This window comes from Panonychus citri, unplaced genomic scaffold (assembly GCF_014898815.1).
Source record: "Panonychus citri isolate SS breed McGregor unplaced genomic scaffold, ASM1489881v1 Contig00049, whole genome shotgun sequence".
In the NCBI taxonomy this organism is placed as follows: Eukaryota; Metazoa; Arthropoda; class Arachnida; order Trombidiformes; family Tetranychidae; genus Panonychus; species Panonychus citri.
In genome coordinates this window covers 1,179,024-1,202,406 of record NW_026515454.1, presented here as the reverse complement: position 1 = coordinate 1,202,406, position 23,383 = coordinate 1,179,024, and the positions used below count along the sequence as shown (strand labels likewise).

The window sequence follows — 23,383 nt, the reverse complement described above, 5'->3', positions numbered from 1 at the left end:
TATAAAAGGACAAAGATATTAATTAAAAACAGTAAAAAAATTAACATTAACCTCTACCTGGAAAAATTTTCTAGTAGCGCATCAGAGGCGCTGATTTTCTGGTTCATCCGTCTAAAGAAAATTTTTTTAAATTAAGAATAATTAAAGAAAATCATCTTTTTATTAGAGAAAACTATTTATTCTTCTGTTTTGGTGCATGTCAAATGCAAATTTAATATTTTCAACTTTGTATCAAGCATTTTCTTTAATAAATTTTACACTTTAACTTATTTGTATTTTGACTCATGATCTACAAAAGCATGCGCTCCAATGCAATTAATCGAATAATTCGAAACCCCTAATCCATAGATTCATGATATCGTTATTGACGCGTATTTTAATCTAATTCAGAATAACCCCAAAAATAAATGTAACTGTAATTGTTTCTCTAAGGTTTTTTCACACTTAAGCCCAACGTTGTAAATCAAACGCTTTACGGTTTCTACAGAAAAACAAGTTTGATAAATTTGATTTCGTGTTAATTCCTCGTCTTAACGGAGAACCATGGCTGAATCGCTGAGGATTAAGGTGCTGCGAGTGCATGGTGTTACGGAAAAAATTCCCTAACGAGAGTCTCATGGAGAGTAAACTGATTGAGACTCTTTGACGATGTTCGTGCCAAAGAAAATCTGTTTATTTGTTTTGTTTTCACCCTTTATATACATTGTACTACATTTTAATTCGCTAATCTTGAGAAATTATGATTCCTTTTTAAAGGTTAATTGGTTTGACAAGATAAGACTAAGGAAACGGAGAGAGAGGGATAAAGAGAAGGTATTGTAATAAATGAGCAGGAGAGAGAGAGATAAGAAGCATCATAATCTAGGGATTATACAAGAAATTAAGGTAATTAATTAATTAATTAAAGGTTAACAGATCAAGAGAGCGGAATTTCTTGTGTACATTAACTCTTTCGGTTGTTAGGGTGATTAAATGTGTTAGCCTTTGTTTATTTTGTGACACATGGAATCATCAACAATAAAATCAAGCAATCAATCACTAAGGCCACTACAAGTAACTCTCAAATTTTCCTGTGTCCATATTTCTGTGGCTACAAAAACAAATACAGATGCCGAGTTATCAGCCACATGAATTCAAGCGTGAACGGAAAAGGATTGATGGAAACACCAAGTTGTAAAAGCCAACGATCGAAGGAAATAATTGACACTGTTGACAATAATAATAATAAAATAATGTTTTGGGTGAGTACTGGGGTCTGATGCTTTAGGGATCCCAGTACGCTGTAAGCGGTTTTAACATGAATATGGTAAAAAAAATTTCTGATTCCTAAAATAACTCGTAATAAGGGCTGTTCAGTTTTTTAGTAACTATTCATTTAAGAAGTAAGAAGAAGTATTAAATAAAATAAATAATGTTTTTGGCAGAAGTACACCGGAATATTTCATTGGAACAGAAAATAACAACCATTATCACTGTGCTATTAAGTTTAATCGTGTTTATTCTAATCCTACGAATTTACAAAGTCAGTTATCAGATATATTCGGATTATCGGTTCATCTCAAATTCGGAACAAAATCATCGTTACGAAACTTTGTGAGGTACGCATCTAAGTGTGATTCAAACTGTATTCATAAAAATATACCATCAAGTTATTTCAGTTTTTCTAAGACTATTCAGTTAAATTATATTCATAAATCATGAATTTCATAAATTATATATATTATTCAGTTTTTCTAAGACTATAAGTTTTCATTTAGAGACCCGTTTGTTGTTGACAATTGGTCAAAATATCGATTCCTTCAAAGTTATTGTGAAGAAAGGCCTAATCATACTAATTTTCTCAAACAAGTTTTATGTAAAGCAACAACATCTTATTTAGGTGAATTTTGCACATATTAAAATTGTTGGGTTACGCACGTCCATCATATTAAAAAAAACAATTTTATATTTGGGGATTACCCTACACAGGAAAAACATCTTTAATTCTTCATTTAAAAGAAAATTATAAAGTTTTTGAACTATCGTTACCGATATCAAAGTTTTCTTTTAGTAATTTAAGTGATCATTACGATTGTATTTGGTTTGACGAATACGTTCACGACACGAAAATACTAACTTTAATAAATTCTTTAATCCAAGGAACCGAAGTTTCTTTTGAAAACAAGTGTAAAGTTAATACAACCATAATCTGGAAAAAGTCAGTTTTTTACTTCTAATCATGCCCCAGAAGAGGAAAGCTTCATCTCAAGGATCCAAGTCTGAGAAACGGTCAAGACGTCAATACAAACGGAAAGGTATCCTAACAAAACGATGTTTATACTGGAAAATTGATTTTGTCAAACTTTTGCGATGGGCAATTGTCCTATTCTTTTTGATGTCCTCCTTTGATACATTTAATTGTTTAGATGAATTGTAATTAGTCTTATCACATAATCTTGCACTTTCATCATGATTGATTCAATTTGCTTTAGATGATAAACTATTGGATTAACATTTTGTTATGAAAATTATTATCTTTAAATTTTGAATACTCATTAAGTCACAATCAATTTGAGTTAACTGAAAGTTTTAACTGTCAAGGATTAATCATGTTATTACAAAGTTTTTCCTCAATATAAGAATCACCATGGGATGAACCATGGGGTTAGATTATCTAATTATTTTCTTTCTACATTATTTTTTTTTTGAATTTTCTGTATTCTGTATTTTTCAGGTACTTTGCCTTTCAACTTTGATAAAAAGCCAGTCTATTGGAGCTCTGCTTTATCTTGTGGATCTACCTTGGCATCACAGAAAAGAGTTGAAATAATAATTTTCGATAATCAAGAAATAAAACCCATCAATTATCAACAACAGCGAAGAGCTGACCATCTTAGCACCACAAAACCGGAAGCTATTGTGTTTTGAGCCTGAGAGATCCAATCCCGTGAGGTAATCATCACGTGGATTTTGGTTTTGCCTAATGGCCAAAGACTTGGGATAACTGTTATTATACTTATTAATACTTTTCTCGATGCCTCTCCTTTCATATGCCATCCCTTTTAAATCATTTAGGTTTGATTGTTGGGCTTATGAAAAAAGGCGACCATGACTGCGCTGGCAATCCAATATCAAATTTCTCCCAGGTAATTGCTCTAGGAGATTTTAATTTTAATAGTCCGTTAGCCAACCCCGTCCCACCAATTTCCAGAAGTCCAATTCATAATATTTTTTGCAATTTCTTCGACAACAAGAACTTAAATCGGCCATCAAATTCGTAGCGAATCGTTACAGAAATTGGAATCATCATGGCTCAATAATACACCAGCTCATTCAAATTCTGGGTATTATATTTTGTTAATGTTTTGTTGATCAATAACTTTCCAATGATCGTTGAAACTTTTTCATCGCGACAATTAGTTAATCGCAGTGAACTTTACAGAAATCCAAGAATTAGATTAACAAACATTATTGAACTATCTCTATGAATCTGTTCAACAATTAGACTCTCAGATATTGTTAATCTAATTCCTAGACTTATATATAAAGTTCATTGAGATAATCTAATTGTCCCGATGAAAAAGTTTCAATGTATTGCAATTTGAAAACCATTGTTTTTAATTGTGTAAACATTTTCATCGGAAAAACTTTTCCAACTTTTGTTTATCGCTAATGATTTAATCTATTGGAACAATCAATCAAATTAACCAATTGAAATTGTAATTTAAATTGTTTCTCCTTAGTTTCTCACGATCATTTAACCATAATAATTTAACTTCTTATTAGAGTTTATCATGATTAGTTTATTTAATTGCTTACAAAACTAATTGTTTATCTTTCTCTCTGCCTTTGTTACTTGATTAATTAATTGTATATTCAGAAAACCATCATAACTCAACTTGTAGCAATAAATCAAATCAATTGGAATCAACAATTTGTAGCCTTGTCACTTCAATGGCAACAATTATACTAATTTGGTTCCCAATGAGATAATCATCAAGCTGATTAATTAAAACCCAATGGGATGAAAATCTAAATCAAAGATGACCATTTGATAGCAAATCAATACATCAAAAATGGAGGAAAACAAATTAATAAACATAATTAACTCTCATTTTCGGGTCCAGCATAATAATAAGCATAACAATTAACAGGATTTAATCAAGATCATCATCGAGAGAGAATTGAAATTGTTTCCATAATTTAATTGTCCAATAGCGAATGTCGAATTGTTGTCAATTAATTAAGATAACAATTTCTTGATTTGATTCAGTGATTTTTTTTGGGTGTTAATTGTTGATTTAATATCTTAGTCTAAACCAATAACTCAATTGAGCTTAAAGTCATCAAAATCTTAAGCCAATGATAATACATTTCAATTGTAATTAAGTTAATCAACAAAAAAAAAATACTCTAGTTAACTTAACCATTGCAATTATGATTATAAATATGAAAAAATTAATCACAATTAGTTAGTTAAATGGTTTTAATGATTAAGAATGATCATTAAAATTTATGGTTGTGACAATTTCCTTCCAGAACTTTAATTAACAATTAAATTGACTTGATTAACCAACAATCAATTACAAATAAAAGGAAACAACTGATTGACAATTAACATGAATGAACTTGATTAAAGAAAAAAGCAAAACAAATGTTAATCAATTAGAAATGTTTTCTAATCCAATTGGACTGTAAATCTAATCAATTGTAATCGTAAACTATTGGACAATTAATTGATTGGTCCAGAAAAATGTTAACAATGATTGAAGAAAATGAATTTGAATTAATCAACAATTTAAAAATCAATTTCATTGTAAAAAAGAAATCAAATCAAATCAACTCAAATGGAATCACCGAATAAGTGAATTGATTGTATTCATCTTTACATGATAACATTATATGAGAACAATTAATTCGTTAATTATTATAAATTAAATGAGAAAAAGAAACAATTTAAATTGAGAAAATTATTCAGTTGTGATGATCGATTCTCTTTCTACATTTGATAGAAAGAGAAAAAGAAAGAAAGAAAAAAAATGAAACTCAAGCTTCGCTGAAATTGACCGATCATTTAATTGACCTAAAAATCAACTGATTATCTTAATCAATTGATTAACAATCGAGTTAATTGATTAGAAGAAGAGTAAACCGAATTAATAATCTTCGCGGTTAATCAAAGTTTTTTTTTTCTCTTTTTATATTCTAACCTTTTTTTTTTGTTTCTCTTTTCTCGTGTTGTTGTTTTGACGTTTGTTTATCTTTTTCTTTCACTTGTTTCTTCATCTTCATCTTCATCTTCATCTTTCTTATCTTCTCTTTCTTTTTCTCTTTCTCTTCTCTCATCTTCTCTCATTTCCACACTTGTACTTGTTTATTCACTGCATCGACTCTCACCCAAATTCTCATCTCATATTATTGATGAAAATTCTGTTGTTTTGATTTTTATCTCAATTATTTTCTCTGTAGTGTCTTCATCTAATTGGCTTTTTTTTTCCTTAACTTGCTCGAGGAAAATTAATCAACAATCAATAAATTTCTTTCAATGGTGATGGAAAGATTCAGGTGAATCCTTGTTAAGCCAAAGAATATGAGATTTGTTATTTTATTTCAATTCTTTTTGGCTTGTCTACTAATCCATCTAATTGATGGTAATCACCAAGGACGATCATCATCTTACCCTCATCAAGATCAATCTTTAGATGTTGATGTTGATGGTGGAATTGAAAGTGGCTTCTTTTTGTTACCTTCTTCCATTGTCACCTCGGGAATTGGTAGTAATTTAAATTCTGACTCTAAAAATGATTCCATTTCATCATCTACCTCATCTCAACATTCACTCACCTCTTATTACTCATCACTTTCACCGTCTAAACCCATCTTTGTAAAGGCCACTTTTGGTACCATAACTGCCACCGAGACTGTATTTCCATACCAAGTGACACATGGATCTTCATCTGCGACAACGACAACGACAACCACCACCACCACTGCCAATAAATACCAACCATTGAAAGGAAAAGATGGTCACAGTGGTGGAAAATCATCTAATTCTAATAATCTAAATTTCTCGTCAAAAAATATTCTCAATGGTGTTACCTTTCGTGAGAAAATTACTGATTCAACTCTAGTCGAAATAGATTCAGCCCATGGTAAACATTCAATCGCCTATTTGGTTACACCGACTGTTAGTCGTAATAGTCCAATTGTGAGAGTGTTATTTTACACCACTCACCCTGTAGCTCATTCTCCTTCCATAGTAACTTCACCATCGCCAAGTGATCCGGTTGAAAGTAATAAAATCAACACCAATGGTAAACAAAATAATAACAAAGAGAATAAAAATTCTGACCCTGAATTTTATTCCGGTGAAAGATCATCAAAAGGAGCAAGTTCAAGTGGATCATCTCATGAAGCTTCACCTTGTATATTTGTTTCAGTTTCTAAGGATAATGAAAATATCCTTGGTTCTTGTACCCCGATCAATAATCGGGAAGGTGCTTGTCTCGTTGAAATAACGTTACCCGCTTACTGGTGGCCTCCGGTTGAACTTGATTCACCTAAATCACGAAAATCGGGCTCAATATCAGTTGATTATAAAACTTTCCATACCAATCAATGTAATGAAAATGGATCACTTTCCAATGATAATATCAAACGATTCAAAAGCCTTACCGATGCCTTTACACATTTAGGTCAAGTTACCCTTTCACCTTTTACCGGCACCTATGAGGAGGTGACAAACGATGATATTGTACGAATACTGATTCCCGAACAATCAACTTATCCTAACAATAAGATTTACATACCTGTTTGTTTCCGTTATAATCCTAATTATCCAATGACCGCTTTCCGTTTACGTGCTAGAGTTAAAAGTGGCCTGCGTATTTTAGGTGTTCAACCTTCACCAATTTCACCGTGGAAAATTTCACTCGAGGTAAACAGTAAGCAAACTTTAGCTACTGTAACCGCTCAATTGAAAGATAATTACATGGACCTAGAAGATTTACAGTCCGGTGATTCGGGGATTCATCTTTCACTCTCACAAGAGATTTACTCTTGGTTAATTCAGGTCAATGAGAATGTCGATTTCAGTGATAATGGTAGAATCGTTTGGCAACTTGAATATGTCACCGAAAATGGAGTAGACTCACCAACCATTGATTTATCATCATCATCGCCAATCAAATTACGTAAAGATTTATCTTCGGTAACAAGTTCATATACCGATCGGGACACCTCCAAATTATCATCAATCTTGGACATTCAAAAGGACAGTATCCAAGCGGTCATTGGAATCACCTCAAGTCTTTCAATGATTAATACCGCAATTCTTACAGGTAAACAGGTCGCTCAATCTTTAAAGGTATTTGCTGTTTCTCAATCAGGAAGATTGGGCGATGTTACCTTACAGGCGAGTTGCACCTCAACCGATGAATCAGTTGTCAAAGTATCACCTGCATGTACCTCAATTTACCTGGATGGATCGGAAATCCGTGGTTCCTCTAATGCAACTATCGCAATTAAGTATGGTACTTATTCTGGTTCAGCAAATTTTATCATCTGGGTTCCTAAATTACCGTTAGAGGTTCGAGTTAGCGATGGTAAATTAAGTCAAATTAAAGGTTGGAAGATACCGCATCTTAAAAGGGATGGACGTCGTTCTTATCATCATAATCATCATCATCATCATCAGAATAGTATTTATGGTTCTCATGATGAACATAAATCAAGAAGATCATCTTCATCGATTAACGATAATCTTGATTTCACATCAATCGATAGTGATTTCCGCTGTAAACTTCGTCATCAACAGGCTTATATTAATGTTTATGCTTCGTTTTTTAGTACCGATCATAATTCAGGCCGTGAATCTTACCTTTTAAATCGTAAAGTTTTGGTTAAAGTAACCAAATTGGTGACACCCTTTTTAAGAGTTACCGATAATCGTATCACCCTAATTAGGAGTAATATTATTGAAGGACTTGCCCCAGGACGAAGTGAGATTCAAATTGTCTCACCGATAACTAATCAAATAATGGGATCAACTGAGATTCATGTTGACAGTGAAAAGGAAACAATTACTTCACTTGAAGTTAATTTGATTACTGGTTTATCTTTAACAATTAAACCAGAACCCAGTTTATCAAATGTTTTCAAAATAATAACCAATATTTCAAGTCGTCTGGTTAATCAATATCAAGAAGGATTATTGGACATTAAGGTTCACTTTTCCGATTCTAGTGTTACTTCATTGGTTGATATTACCGATTCTGATTATCAATTATCAGTTAATACCGGAGATAATGGTGCCCTTGCTTATACCCCTTTAATTGGTCGACCTTATCCTCGAGTAATCGCCATTGGTCAAGGAAATAATCAATTAACTATTTCACTTGAGGTCTCTGATCAATGTCAACGTAAACGAACCCAACCTTTAGCTGTAACTCAAATAAATGCCGATATTGACCTTAACCTGCCCACTGGTCATCTTCAAAATGATGCCGATTTCCGTAAATATAATGGAATCTTAATCCACCGTAATCAAAATTCATTCCAACAATCATCATCACCTTCTAATCGTGACCGAGAAGATGTTGATGCCAATGATAACGATGGAGATGACCTAATATCCTCTTATGGTGTCGCTGGTCAATCAAGTAACCTTGAAAATCATCATAGTAACGCTCCTTCAATCGAAGCTCGTTCCAATCGTGCCATAAATCCTTCTGAATTAACTCCTCTCGAAGTTGGAATGTACTCATTGTTGGCCGTATTTACCCTTGCGGTTTCGCTGTTCATTGTTTCTTGTTTCGTCTTCCGTTTAAAGGGTAAACAAGAAACTTCTGACCCAATGGTGGCCACACTACCATTACCATTGGGTCATCATTCATTGGCCCATCATCATCGTCAAAGTGGATCATCAAATCAAAAGGTTGTCGCTAATGCCAACGATTGGATTTGGCTGGGAAAGGCGACACTTCAACGTAACTCACCTCCCTCATCAGGAGTAAAAGCAAAATTAAACAATTCAAGTGAATTAACTCAAGGATTAATTTCATTGAATGCAATTAAAAATCGTGATGAAAGTAATCATCATCATCTTGATGTAATATCGGGTGAAGATGAGGGTTCAAATAGGATGAGTACAGTTTCTTATCCAGGTTCAGAGATAAGTATAAGAATAACAACCAATCCAGTTGAAGAATCTTGTCTTGACCATCAAGATGTCACACCTAATCCATCAACACCATTTGGCATTAATAAGGAAATCGAGAAATTTTATCGATCTGTGTCACCCGCTGTTCCAGCCAAAGTAAACGCCTCAACATCATCATCATCATCGATTCCACCTCCGATTCCAGCTCGACGAACCAAGGGTTATTCCAGTGCTACCCACTCATCTCATCTTGTACCACCAATCCCACCGCCAATTCCTCTTCATCAACACTCACAACGGGAACATTTTCCTCTCAAAAATGACCCAATAATTATACCAAACCATAAACCTCCTCATATACCACCTCGTCTCAGTCGATCGATCCGATGTGACCAGGTAGCTGATTCATCATCATCATCATCATTATCATCTTCATATACATCACCTCGACCACCACCGATTCCACCTCATTCGGTTACCACTCGAACTACCAAGAAACCTCCACTGCCTCCTCATAGAACGGTGTCAACCAAATTTAAACGGCCATCGATCACTTCGAAGACCCTAAGCAATAATATCAAAATGAACGGTCAACTTGAATCACTATTATCTTCATCATCTTCTTCATCATCATCAACTGCAGCTTCAACGAATTATCTTAATAAAAATAATACCAAAGATCATAGCAACATCAACAATAGATTAATTAGCAAGACAACTAATCAAGAATTAATTAATCATTCATCTATTATTGTTAATCCAAGTTCCACATTAACACAATTGACGCAAGAAAATTCAAACAGAGTTACCAAAGAAATGAATTATAATCAACTGATGGAATACTTTCAGAATCTCAAAGAATCAAGTGCATAAGAATATTAATTTGCAATCATCATCTTTAAATCCACTTCCCACTCTCTCTCTCTTCCCACCTCCACCTTCAACACGATTGAACACCAATGATTAAAATTCATTAGGTGTTGATCAATTTCGATTTTTATTCATTCAATTGGCGTTTTCTTTTGATCATTTCATCTTCTTCTTCTTCTCCCGGTGTGATTTTAGTCTTCTAATTCTTTTAGTGGTTCGTAATCTTGTTGAATGTGGAAACAATAATGAGGTTCATCTTAATTTCTCTTCATCGTAAACATAATGAATGCTGAAGATGCTGATTGTCTACCATCTTTACTACCATCGGGTGATCATAAATTATCACTTACCAGTGATGATGATGGCGGAGGCTGTGGTTATGATAAGGTTGATGCTCTTCCAGCTGATATGAAATTTACTTGACATTGGTACCGATATTGCCGTTGCCGTGATCCATTTTACCAATAAAGACTATTGGTACAAGTATTTCGTTTTAACATTATCATTTATACTTTTTCTCACCTTGGTAAGACTGAAGATTTTTCCTAATAACAGCTCGAGTTTTAGTATTGTCTGTGGAGTTGATTGTATTATCATGTTCGCTTGGATTGTCTCAATGAAAACCTCTTTCTGTGAGAATCGTTGTGAAGAGCTTGGTTATAATGCTGTTCTCGCTGTTATGTACATTTTCTGTTATTTTAATCCGGTCGATAGTCCAACTCGTTATCGTTATACAATCTATTATATATTTATGTTCTGTGAAAATACTCTTCTTATGGTTCTATGGTTTACCCGAGCTGAATCACACCTTTGGTACCGATTACCAGCCCTAGTAGGACATTACATGAGCTTTTTTACCGGTCTCCTTTTCATGGCAGCTTATTACCTTTTATTTCATCCCTCTGAAGATATTAAATTGTATCGAAATCGTGATCTAGATCAAGATGAAACTGATCGTCAACAATGTGCTCGATTAGGTGGTTACAAGAGACAAAGTCACAATGGTTTATGGACAACACAAGGACGAGTCTTACATCCAAGACCTGCAGTTCCCACCGCTTTATCATCTTCATCTCATAAGGATTGTCGATCAGCCAAATCAAAGGAATCAAATAACATTAAAATGCGACAACAATCAACACCAACACCACCACCAAGTGATAAAGAATCGTCTTCAATGATTACTACCAAAGGAACTTTTGTCTGATCAATTGGACCATTTCTCATTTAATTAATTATCGACAGAATTAACTCAATTATCAATATGGAAATGAATAATATTCTCATCGTTAAAAATGAAAAAAAAGCATTTAAACCTTGGTTAATTCATCAACAATCTTACAAATTACTCAAAATATTTTCTACCATGACAATTAATCAATTGATTGGAAAAACTTAGATAAAATATAAGACCAAGATTCTGGACAAAACTGGTCGTTATAACGTTGAATGAAACAACTTACACACAATACAATTTACCAATATTACTTAAATCAGTCAATCATTAACACAAAGATAATCAATTAGTTAAAAAGAAATCACAAATCAGTTTTGATCTTCACACTTAAATCTCAATATCATTGCAATTATATCTCAATCACGTTATCATTTAATTATCTCTGTAAGTTGATGATTTAATTATCACTATCATGAACAATTAACATTGTCTCTCATTCACAATTACTAGAACATCTAAACCACTAATACAAAATTAACGTTATCAAGATGAAACTAAACAGAAGAAGCTGATCAGTTAATCACTGGCAACTATTAATATTTAATCACTACGATCATCGTCATCATCCTTATAAATAATATCATCTATCAAATGCCAGCAACACCAACAATTTACTGATTTTGTTAATTTAATGCCCATAAACCTAACCAAATGTACTTAATTTAACAATTTACCTCCAACCGTTAATTGTTTCCTCCTTCAACTACAATAATCAACAATTGGCATTATATAAATAGCTTATTCTCTTTATATATAAATATATAAATCCCCAAGTACCATAATAGTATATAAATTGTAAGCGTTTTTCTTGAGTCAATAAAAATAGTTCCACCTATTGATTGGAATCAATTAATGAAAAAGATTAATGAATTGACTAATTAAAGCAAATCCAATTATTCGAGTTGAACCAATCAAATATCATTGATTATTTGACCTCGAACTGTTCGCAAATTTCGTCCATAGTTCAGTCCAAGTCGTTGCGATTCAGTCCACGGAAAGTTGAATCGACGATATTTCGGTCGGCATATTTCACGAAAGTTCATAGGTGACTTTTAGATTAGCACCAATTAAGGTCGTGGGTCAACTTTGTCACCTTTGATTTGAGTAAAACACATATAATTAAACAATAGGTTGTTTAATTATCTTCAATACCTTTTATTGTAGATCATGATTTAGAAAAAAAATTAATTATTTACAATTGATGTTTAATCGTTGAAAACAAGATTTGAAAGGTAATTAAGACATTTTTGATCGGCAATTTTTCAGATAAATAGATTGTGAACAATTAGATTATATCATAATTTAAATGAAAATCATTAATGATTATTGACCATTGATGATTAGTTGATTGTCCAATTGTTATGGTTGATTAACATTTAATTTCTTACATTGGAAAACTTTTTCACATTCATTTCTTTTAGCAGTTTCCATCACTTGGCCAATTCCAAGTTGATTATAAATTTTGTTGAATCTCCTGAAAGTAAATTAAAATAAACAATTAAATTAATTGCACGTTAATTGTGAATCAAATAAACAAGTTGAAATCATTTTCCATTGGCATTAGAACAACAAAATGTTGAGTGAATCTTTTTCAAAGCTAAATTGTCAATCAAATAAATTGTGTTCCCTTTTCAATGGAGACATTTAATTGTTGATTCTTTGAGCTTTTTAATTCAGTTGGAAACATTTCGCTTCGTCTAACATTACCATCATCATCATAATCATAACAATACACAAAAAAAAACATGATGATAATGATGTTAATCAAATTGAATTGAATAAAAAAAAGTAACGAAATCAATGGTTCAACAATTATCAATACAAGAAATTAATTCTTGAGTCTAAGCTTGAACATCAATTGTTACTTAATGTTGACTGATAATTGTTACAATCGAATGAGTTTTACTATGATTAACTAACTTGTTTACTCGATTAGCTGTTGATCAAATTGGTCTGGAAATTATTAGAAAATTAAACTTACATGTTAATTGTTGCCTCGAAAAAGTGTTTACCCATTTTCTGTGATTTCCCTTGAACAGCAACTTTACAAAGAATCTCTTTGATACAATCAACATCTCGAAGCATTTTCATCTCATATTGTCCAAGAATATCATGAACCGGGTCATCTCTTAACGAATTAACCGGAATGTACAAAGATCGACGTCGACGTCGACGTCCAACACCAGCAGCGGCCGTTGCCACCGGAACGGAGACAAAAGCGGGAACCATTGAGGCCATTAAAATACCAAGGGGAATAATACCAAGCAGAAAACCAGCCAATCCAGACCAAGAATTAACATTATTATTATTACCCGATTTCGATGGTGAATTATCATCATCATATGGAGAAGGGGGTGGACCATAAAATCGTGTCGGATAATATGATGAATAATAAGGATGCCGATAAGGAGCAGGTCCATTATACTTGGCCGTGGCCGTGGGCATTGGTCCGGATGCTGTTGATGTTTTCACGATTGGTTGTAGATTCTTGAAATCAGGGAAAGCATCGGTTGATTCATAATCTTCCTCAAGATAATCAATCGATGGTGTTAATTGTTGTGGTCCAGGTGATTGTTGGATAACATGATCTTGAAATCGTAAAGGTTTATTATTATCTCCAATCGATCCTTGAGAAACTTTCGATCGACCTTTAGAAACCATATAAGCTCCATTATCATAGTATTTATTTATATTTCCACCTCCATTGTTATTCTGTATTGAATTAATATCAACATTTTTAATTAGATTACCTGGTTGATTAGAATCACTGTTTCCATCTGAATTTGATTCATTTGGCTCAGATGCTCCTTCACCTCCATTGGCTTCATTTCCATCATCATCATCATCATTATTATTATTATTACTATTTGTATCTTTGCTGTAATTAACTTTCTTATTCTGGTTTTCGTTTAATTGTTGCCCTCTATCAACAATTAGTTTATTTGGGTCAACGGCCAGGTAACTATTTTCTTGATAATCATTTTTAATTGTTCCATTTGAGGTTGATTGTTGTTTCTCATTGGAATAGCTTTTAATTATTGGTGAATTGTTTAAGAAATTAAAAGTTCCGATATCATGTTTTGATGGTTTACCAGGATGATCTGGTAAAATTAATGATGAAGATGAGGATGATGATGGATTTGATTGAGATGATGATGATGAAGGGACACTTTTAATCTGAGTTAATGGTGTTGGTGTTGATAGAGTTGATAATCCAGCTGATTGCAGAATCGCCGGAGGCCAATTAAAGGAAAATGCTGTATTCTGATGATTCTTATGTGAAACTTTACCATAAGTTTCAGGGGAATAATAGAAAAGAGAACGAGTTGAGTTGTGAGAATCCCCTGAGGGCACAGAATTGTTATTATCTTTTTTCATGGAATCTGAAACTGCCGATGAAACTGGACGATGATTAACAGCATTTAATAGAGCAAAATAATTCTGATCAAATTTAAGTTCTTCAAATGAATTATTATTGTTATTATTTGTTCGTCCATCACCAGAATCGCCTGAAGGGTCACTAGTTGATTCTGTTACTGGTTCTCTTAAAGGTTTAACCCTTTTACTTGACCATAGTCGATGGTCAATCACTGATGAGGAAACGTTTTGATCGTGATTGGCAAGAAGTCGAGATAAGGTCAAAAATCCGTTGGTAAAATTACTCGAACTGGAAAGATTAACCATCGGCTTGAACTGACCATCGATTATTGAATGGACAGAATGAGAATCAAGGATTATCGGCTCAATAGATGGTAAAGAAAATTTAATTGTTCCATTTGATGTATTGTTAATCTGTTCGTTAATAAATATTGGTAACAAATTTGATCCATTTAATTGTTCAGATGAATTGTAATTAGTCTGATTACCAACACTAATCAGATCGGTTCGTATCGATGGAAGTAAAATTATTGACAAACCAATGAGAAAAATTGAATTGGTCATTGTCTTTGAACTGAACTTAATCCAAACGATTTGATGACAACAATTAAAGAGTAAATTTCGAAGACAATTAACTTATAATCAACACTAATCAATTTTCTATTCTCAGATGATATTATAACTAAATTTTCATGTTCCTCTCTCGATTTGCTAATAATCATTCAGAATGAAATCCGTTCATGTCAAATGTGATTCCAAATGATGATCATCATGAATTCGGGTGGAGTTTATCCTCTCTCTCTCTCTCTCTCATCATGTTCCATTATCTAAATCAAACATGGATTCCCTTGAATTGTAAAAATTAAGGTAACAATCAAGAAACAACAGGTAAGAGATGAGAGAGAAAATTTATCTTCTACTACGATTAATAAGACAATTATACTTCATTTTGTTTGATTTTTTTTCTTCTCTTCTTCGGTTTCTTGATTTTCGGTGAAAAGATTTGCCCGTTTCGAGGTTGACAATTAACTGATTCGGATCAAAAGTCAAAATGTTAATTTTATCACCATTAACATGGAGGAAAATCAATTGTATGAGGATTTCCATGTTTACGCCTGTTAACCGATAAAAAGAAGAGAAAAAAAAACAAATGGGTTCCCGGAAGATCTTCTTACATGGATTCATCTTCTTTTTATTATTCTTCTTCATTATCATCATAACTGTCTCCTCATCATCATCATCATCTCCATCTCATTGAGATAATATAACTGTACTAATCATCTTCATCTTCCTAACACCATTTATCATCTTCTTCCATGTTGTTAACAAACACTTCGTTATTGTGTCACTGTTTCTTATTTGCTGGTTATTATTAATTTCGCCCATTAATTTTTCGGAGCATAGAAAAGGGATAATCAATTTTGGTGACAATTAGTTGACAATTAAGAGTCTAATCTTTACTCATCTTTAACCTCTGAACTAAATGTTCAACCTCCAATTGCTATTAAATCAAATTAACTAAACGCTATTAAGACACTTACACCTAAACGGATTCACCGAGTTTCCTTTTAAAATTTTCAGGTTAATTTTTTTTCTTAATCCATTTTCTTAATATCCAACTAACCTTAATTGTGATTAACTCTCTCTCTCTCTCTCTCTCTCTGACCTCTAATTGTTAATTTCCAACAATGTTCGAGATTTTTATTATTACTTAACAACGATTGAGATGGTTGAGGAAACACAATCAAGGAGTAATTTATCAATTCTTTCAATTGTTTTTCCCGAAACTAATTGACAATTTAAAAGATTGATTTTGATTATTGTCATGATCAATTCAATTTTCTATCCATAACACTTTGATTTCCAATGATTAACTAAACCTGTAAATCTTCAATAAATTTAGTTTATTGTTAACCTTTCATTTGGTTAGTAAGTTAAATAAATGCTAGTTAATTGTTGACAACTGAGAAATTGATTATTGGTAAAGATGATGATTAAAATATATTAGAGACAATCAATATTAACCATATTCTAATTTCTAATTGAATCCTATCAAAAGAATCACAATGATTAACATTACATTGGCTTCATTTTGATTCTAATCTTTTTCTTTGTATATAAAATGATTAGACTTGATTGTTGATTAACTCAATCAATTGTGATTCCTTTTACCATTAACAACAAATCGCAATGACAGTTACTCGTCAAGTCCATAAGAAAGTATCTCCCAATGGAAAGGTATGTTAATTGTGTTAACCAAATCATAGAAAAATTAATTGTTAATTGTTATAATTGTTACTCGTTTATTGTTAATTGTTTCATTCTCATTGTGTCCAGTTAACTCTGATTCTGGTGAAACGGGAAATATTATCTCATGTATCTCATGTTGAACCAATTGGTAACTAATTGGTATCCTTTCTGAATGTTAAATTGTTTCAAATTGATTGTTAATTGTTTCGTTTTCTTTTACCTTTATATTTAATTAGAGGGGATAGTTGTTTATTCAGATGAAATTGCTAAATCAAAAATCCATGGACAGGTAATTGTTACCTTTCGTTATGGTCGAGAAGAGGATGAAATATTGGGATTGAATTTCAGTAAGGAATTATTTTTAATTTCTCAAGAGATTTACCCTGATGGATCAACCATATCACCATCTAAATTACAATCAAAGTTAATTAACAAGTATGGGCCCAATGTGATCCCGTTTACCTTTAAATTGAACAATAATACACCTCAAACTGTGGTCATTCAGCCTGAGGAAGGGAGTGAAGGTCAACCCTGTGGAGTTTATTATAAGGTCAGAGTGTTTGTTGAAGATGAAGATGGAAACAAATCTAAACCCGATAAAAGGTAATCCTAATTGTTGATTAATCTTCGAGTTTCAACTTGTTGTTTTAATATTATTATTCTTTAGACAAACTGTTGAGATGGCAATTCGAAAGATTGAAGTTGCCCCTGGGGGTAAAGGTCGTCAGCCATCTTGTATTATTCGGAAAGATTTTCTTCTCAGTCCAGGAGAGTTGGAACTCGAGGCGACTCTTGATAAGCCACTTTACTATCATGGTGAAAATTTGAATGTTAATCTTAGCATTTCAAATTATTCCAATAAATCAGTGAAGAAAATTGTTCTATTAGGTAAGTTAATCTATTACTCTAATTGTTGTTAATTGTTTCCATTCTTAAATGATTTATATATATGATTATCACAGTTCTACAACATATCGATGTTGCCATGTTCACCTCTGGTAATTACTCTTCATCTCTTGTTTCAATTGAGAGTCAGTAAGTTTGAAGATTTATTATTAGTGATTTGGAAGAAAAATTTTCATCATAATTTACTAATTGTGATTAATCATGAGTAGAGAAGGATGTCCAATCAATCCTGGATCAACTTTGAGTAAAACTTTTGTGATCAAACCAAAATTGGACAGTTCGAGTGGTCGAGGAATAGCAATTGAATGCGCTCTACCTGGAGAGGATCAGAAACTTGCAACTTCCACCCTGTAAGTTAAGTTAATTTGATTTAATTTCCTCAACAATTAGAGTTAATTGTATTCTCCCATATTTAGATTAACCTCCGATCAAACCAGGGAAGATGTTTTCGGAATCCAAGTATCTTATTGTGTTCGTATTAAATTACAAATGGGAGCTCTTGCTGGGTAACAATTTGTTTCTTCTTCTATTAATTGTTTGTCATTCTAATTAATTGCTAATCACTTTTTTTCTAACAGTGAAATGGTTGGTGAATTACCTTTCCTATTGATGCCTCAATCAGCAAAATCAGCGATTAAGGAAAGTTAAATCATTTCTAATCAACTAATTGTAACCCAACATGAACATGTTACAGTTAAATTAATTTGCAAATAATTTTCATCTCGTTTGGATTCACTAAATCAAATTGGTTAATTGTTTAGATATAAATTGTCAACACACATCATCAATATACACTTGGAAATTAACACATGACCTTAATTGTTGATTATTGTACAAGAAAAGAAAAATAAAGTAAATCATTTACAAGGAAAGTTTGATTGATCGAAATGGAAAAAAAAAGTTCGAAAAAAATTGTTTACACTTCGAGAGTGTTTTTCGTACCCTTGGACTGCCCAGTGTAGGTGTCGAACCTACGACCCTAAGGAAGTAATCCTTATGCTCTTCCACCTGAGCTAACCGGGTGATAATTAAATTCTGAAACAATTAAATGAACATGTAACAATTAAGATTGAAAAAGTTTCCATAAAGAAAAAAAAAGCAAAACAAAATCGAGTCACAATTTAAACTCTTCCATTTGAATGAATCAATTTAATCGAGTGAGTTCATTTTATTGTTAATTTTGACAAATTGCTAGACAAAAATTTCAGTCTTAATTGTTGTTCACCTTTCCAATTGATTGTAATCATTAAAATTCAATTTAATTAAACGATTCATTAGTTAACATTTTATTTGGAGATTCATATTTTCCGTTTAAAATTTTTCTCTTCTCTTTGTTTCATTTTATTAACTTGATAATTAAAACTTTTTACTGGTTAATGTTAATTGTCCAATTGTTGAAATTGACTAATTAGTTTAATTGTTAGAATTAAATTTATTTCTTTTGAAAAAAGCGCCAAAAATTTTTGATTAGTTTCCATTGTTACCATTGGTTGTTTACCGCTCATTTTTGTTGAGCTTTTAAATGAAAATTGTTGTTTTGATTTTGGTGACAATTAATTAATTGGTTTTTTTGTCTAATTACTTGTTAATTGTTTATTAATTTTGGTTAACCAATGGACTCTTTTCTTAACCTGAGTCGGGGTAACACTTCAATTCAATGGGGACAATTTAATGTTCTAGGTGAAAGTGATCACCATTTGTTGCAAGCACATGGATCAGTGTTACCGGTACTTTTAATTGAAGCAATTTCTAGTCAAGGTAAGACTAATTAAATTAGAGTAATTTACTTTTTTTTAGTTTACCAATTACTCTATTTATGTGTATTCCATTTGTATGGTGCATGGTAAATCTGTCACCTTATATTTAGGAGATGTGATTGTCTTGTTTGTTTGGGTTCTCTTTTTTTTTGGTTTGATTCTTTGAACTTATTTGATTTTTTTGTTCATTTTTCTTTATCTTTTTTTTCTAGTCTCACCTTTCCAGTCGATTAGTGTTAACATTGTTAAAGAAGGATGGGCTTGGTTAGTCTGTGGAAGACGATTATTTGTTTGGAAATATGTTCAATCTAAAAAATCTCGAATTGAAAGCTTTGAATTACAATTACCTGGTAGTGATTTACTTCATAAGGCTGACCTAATTTGTTTGGTCTCTTACAAGTCAACTTATGTTCCTGGTGTAATTGCTGTCTCACCTGAAGGAATCATCCGTTACTGGCCTTCTGCTGCTCATGATGGTCATTTTATTGAAAATGTTGCTAATGACCTACAAGGTCAAGAATGCTTTTCCCTTACAGACATTGAACCTTTTGGTTATATTCTTGGTACAACTACCTCATCTCTACTTCATATTCATATGACAAGTAACTCAATTAATTGTAGAACATTGAAAATACCTCAAGGTGTTCTTGCTGGATTTGGTCAAAGAGTTTCATCTTTCATTTTCGGAGCTATACCACCATCTTCATCTAATGAAAATAAACCTTTAATCAAGATACTCAAGGGAACAAGTTACTTAGAAGATGCTACTGTCTATGTTTTAGCTGCTACTTATCTTCAGAAATGGACCTTAGTAGATTTACAAACTGAAAAGGTAAATTTCTAATTCCAATTGTGATGAGAAAAAAACAAAAATCTTAATCAATTTCAATTTATTCATCTTTCAGCTCATCTGTGAACACGATTTAGAAAGTGCTATCACTGATTCTTACTTGTCAACTGTCTGGGTATGTATTGATTTAACTCAATCATTTAATTATTCAACCTTATCTGAATATTTCTAAATTTCTCTCTTTCTTTCAATCTCTTCCTATTCCTCTAGAATCGGCAAAAAACTAATCCCAATCAATTGCGAATGTGGGTTATCGATATGGAACGTCAAGATGATCTTCTTTTAATTCTGGTTGCCGCATTAAATCAAGTTGTTTCCAATAAACTATTCTATGCTGTTGCAGTAATAGATGAATCAACCATCACAGCTGATAATACAGAGGGTATTCAAATTACCAAATTCACGGTTCTCCGGAGTCACACACCAAGTTACACTAAATCCAACGAATCAAATTTACTTTCACTCAAAATGATTACCAATGTTGAGAGTAATGATGTTATCTATATTTATGATAAAACCAGAATCTTCTGTTGTCAATGTAAGTTCAATCTTTCCTAGAATAAGATATAAATACTATTTCTAACCAATTTAACTATTCCCAGACAACACTGATGTTATTGATCTAATATCTCTCAACAATCGAGAAAGTCAAATCCTCGGAGCCGGTGTTTATCAAGGAAATCCCCTTCTCTTTACCTCTAGAGACAATTTGGTTGCTGTTAAACCAAAAGATAATATAACGTAAGAAAAAAAAGTAACCTTCCAGTTAATTACAGTCTAATCAATTTCTATTTTCTTCCTCTAATATAGTCAATTGATTGAAACTTATAAAGCAACACCTTCCATTATAAATGCACCGAAAATGTCTGGAAATCCGCTTGAAAATCTACGATCAGCTTTTCAAATGTTCCGTCGGAAAGAAACGGTAATTGGAGATGAGATCATTTTCTCGAATTTGTCACTTTATCATTCTATTGATTTCTAATACTTTTGTCTTCTCTTCATTTAATTCACAGAGAGAGTGTTCAGCTTATGTTGCTGCTTTTTTGGCTAATTTTGATAAACCCTCATCAGATTCGGGTCCTGATGAGTATGCTCTTAGTTTAAGCCGTGAACTTTGTGATGAGAGTCCATCAGCTGATCCCCGTTGGTCAGATAGTTTAAATTTGAGTCGATCCAATCCAAATGTCATGTCATCTTTACTATTGAAACAATTGGAAGAAAAACTTGAAGGCCATCGACAGTTTATCGATTTCTTAAAAGTTGTCCGAATTTGGCCTCAATTGGCTCTTGTCAATTACAATGGTTGTGTTTCGTCAAGCAAATTAATCCTCTGTGAACACGCAGAGAAAATAGTAATGGCCATTGCTATAAAAAATCTTCATCAAGAATTACCTGAAATTTTAGATCAAGTTATCGATAGACTTTTAGATTCTCGAGAAGAAGATACCGAGGAAGCGCATTTATCATCTCATGATCGTTTCTATCGACGAGTGACCACAATCCATGAAATTTTACCTGCTAATTGAATTTGAAGAAAACGAATTACTGGATTGTATAAATTCACCTAAAGATGGATTAAAATTGGTTCTAACAATCAGTGACATAATAATCAACATATTCCAAGATATTCGTAAATTTAAATCAACCAATTCTGACATGTATGAGGTTAGTAGGAACGTTGAATATTTACCGTTAACCGCTACCGTTGGACCAAACGGGATTCGAACTTCATTTCTTAAACAATTGGATGTTTTGGTTAAAAATTCGGCTCGAACCGATTCCATAATTGCTGGACAAGATGACGAAGCCCAATTAAAAGGAATCATTTATCAGAAAATTGTTGATATAAGTGATATTATTTTGGATGGTTATGTTACTCATCTCAAATCTTTGGATGAAAAAAGTGACCGATACAAGTTGATTGATAAAAGTTTCGCCACCGATCGGACAATGTGTATTAAACCACTTTTACAAGCTAAACAATATGAGCGAGCCTGTAGTTTAGCTGAACGATATCAAGATTTTGAAACTTTAATCAAAATATGTGAAGAATTGGATAACAAATCAAAGCTTAATCGTTACGTTGAAGAATTTAAAGAAAAGGTTTCTCCGAGTATCTATTCAAATGGTACATGAAGGAAGGTAAACAAGGTAAAATGTTGACCACTCGATCCAAAGATTTGTCCACTTTCCTCAAAGATTATGATGACATTAATTGGCTTCACTATATTGGCATCGAAAAATTTAACGAAGCAGCAAACAGTTTGATGGTTTTAGCTGCAAAAAATTCTGATAATATCGAGAAGAGAAAAACTTTACTCAGTTTGAGTAAATTGTGTTACCTTACCAATGATGGTGATTCGGAACAGGGACAAATCGATGAAATTAACAAACAATTAGAAGAGATTTTGGTTGAAGAAGCTGAACTGGTGGAGGAAGCTGAAAATGAGGAGCATCTTGTTGGATAATCTTCTTGATCAACAACAAAATGCATTCTAAATTAGTATTTTCATCAATTTTATATTCTAATTGCAACAAAAAAGCAACAATTCTGTTACAATAACAATTAATATTCTTGTTTCTTTTTCTCATATTTCCAACCATCAAACCAACTAAAGGAAAACCATTTAATCAACAATGTCATTTAAATTTCATCCCTCATCTGAAAATATTATCGTTACACATGAAAAAAAAACACTCACATTTATATTGATAAACATTAAATCAATGACATTTTCGATATTTAATTGTGTTAATTAACTTAAATTATCCAAATTGAGTTAATTTGCTTAAATAAGTGAACAAATTTTTCCACCACAACAACAATGGGAAACTAAATACAATCGGTTGAATAAACTATATGTAATAGTTGTACTTAAAGTTAATCACAATTGTTAACTACAATTGTTTATAATTATTCCGTTTCAATGTCAAATGATTAATTAATTGTCCTTGAGGCGTAATAACAACAACAATTAGTAAATAGGGTGAAG

At 32.3% G+C, this 23,383-nt stretch overlaps 4 protein-coding genes across 5 annotated transcripts; 3 read left to right on the top strand and 1 right to left on the bottom strand.

Moving 5' to 3' along the window:
- Positions 1-5,045: 5,045 nt before the first annotated feature.
- On the top strand, positions 5,046-12,112 carry LOC128385384 (transmembrane protein 132E-like). Its single transcript, XM_053344240.1, has one exon. It carries the CDS (start codon positions 5,570-5,572, stop codon positions 10,010-10,012), a length of 4,443 nt encoding a protein of 1,480 aa, XP_053200215.1. The 5' UTR covers positions 5,046-5,569; the 3' UTR covers positions 10,013-12,112.
- A 212-nt stretch (positions 12,113-12,324) lies between these two features.
- Positions 12,325-15,339, bottom strand: LOC128385386 (probable cyclin-dependent serine/threonine-protein kinase DDB_G0292550). The gene is made up of 2 exons (XM_053344241.1): positions 13,228-15,339; positions 12,325-12,720 (listed from the first exon to the last, which is right to left on the bottom strand). The coding sequence occupies exons 1-2, from the start codon at positions 15,186-15,188 to the stop codon at positions 12,606-12,608; spliced, it is 2,076 nt and encodes a 691-aa protein (XP_053200216.1). The 5' UTR covers positions 15,189-15,339; the 3' UTR covers positions 12,325-12,605.
- Positions 15,340-16,708: 1,369 nt separating this feature from the next.
- LOC128385633 (arrestin homolog) lies at positions 16,709-19,047 on the top strand. 2 transcript variants are annotated; one of them, XM_053344520.1, is made up of 8 exons: positions 16,709-16,862; positions 16,962-17,022; positions 17,111-17,477; positions 17,542-17,762; positions 17,837-17,909; positions 17,990-18,130; positions 18,197-18,251; positions 18,359-19,047. In XM_053344520.1, exons 1-8 carry the CDS (start codon positions 16,815-16,817, stop codon positions 18,359-18,361), a joined length of 969 nt encoding a protein of 322 aa, XP_053200495.1. In that variant the 5' UTR covers positions 16,709-16,814; the 3' UTR covers positions 18,362-19,047. The 2 variants fall into 2 exon arrangements, with proteins under 2 accessions (XP_053200495.1, XP_053200494.1); XM_053344519.1 differs by having other exon boundaries at positions 16,710-16,862; positions 18,197-18,286.
- A 230-nt stretch (positions 19,048-19,277) lies between these two features.
- On the top strand, positions 19,278-23,130 carry LOC128398229 (nuclear pore complex protein Nup133-like). The gene is given in 9 exon segments (XM_053359058.1): positions 19,278-19,538; positions 19,750-20,369; positions 20,443-20,502; positions 20,598-20,925; positions 20,990-21,128; positions 21,198-21,312; positions 21,404-21,906; positions 21,908-22,485; positions 22,488-23,130. Coding segments are annotated over 9 exon segments (2,859 nt in total). The 5' UTR covers positions 19,278-19,393; the 3' UTR covers positions 22,859-23,130.
- The last annotated feature ends 253 nt before the right edge of the window (positions 23,131-23,383 follow it).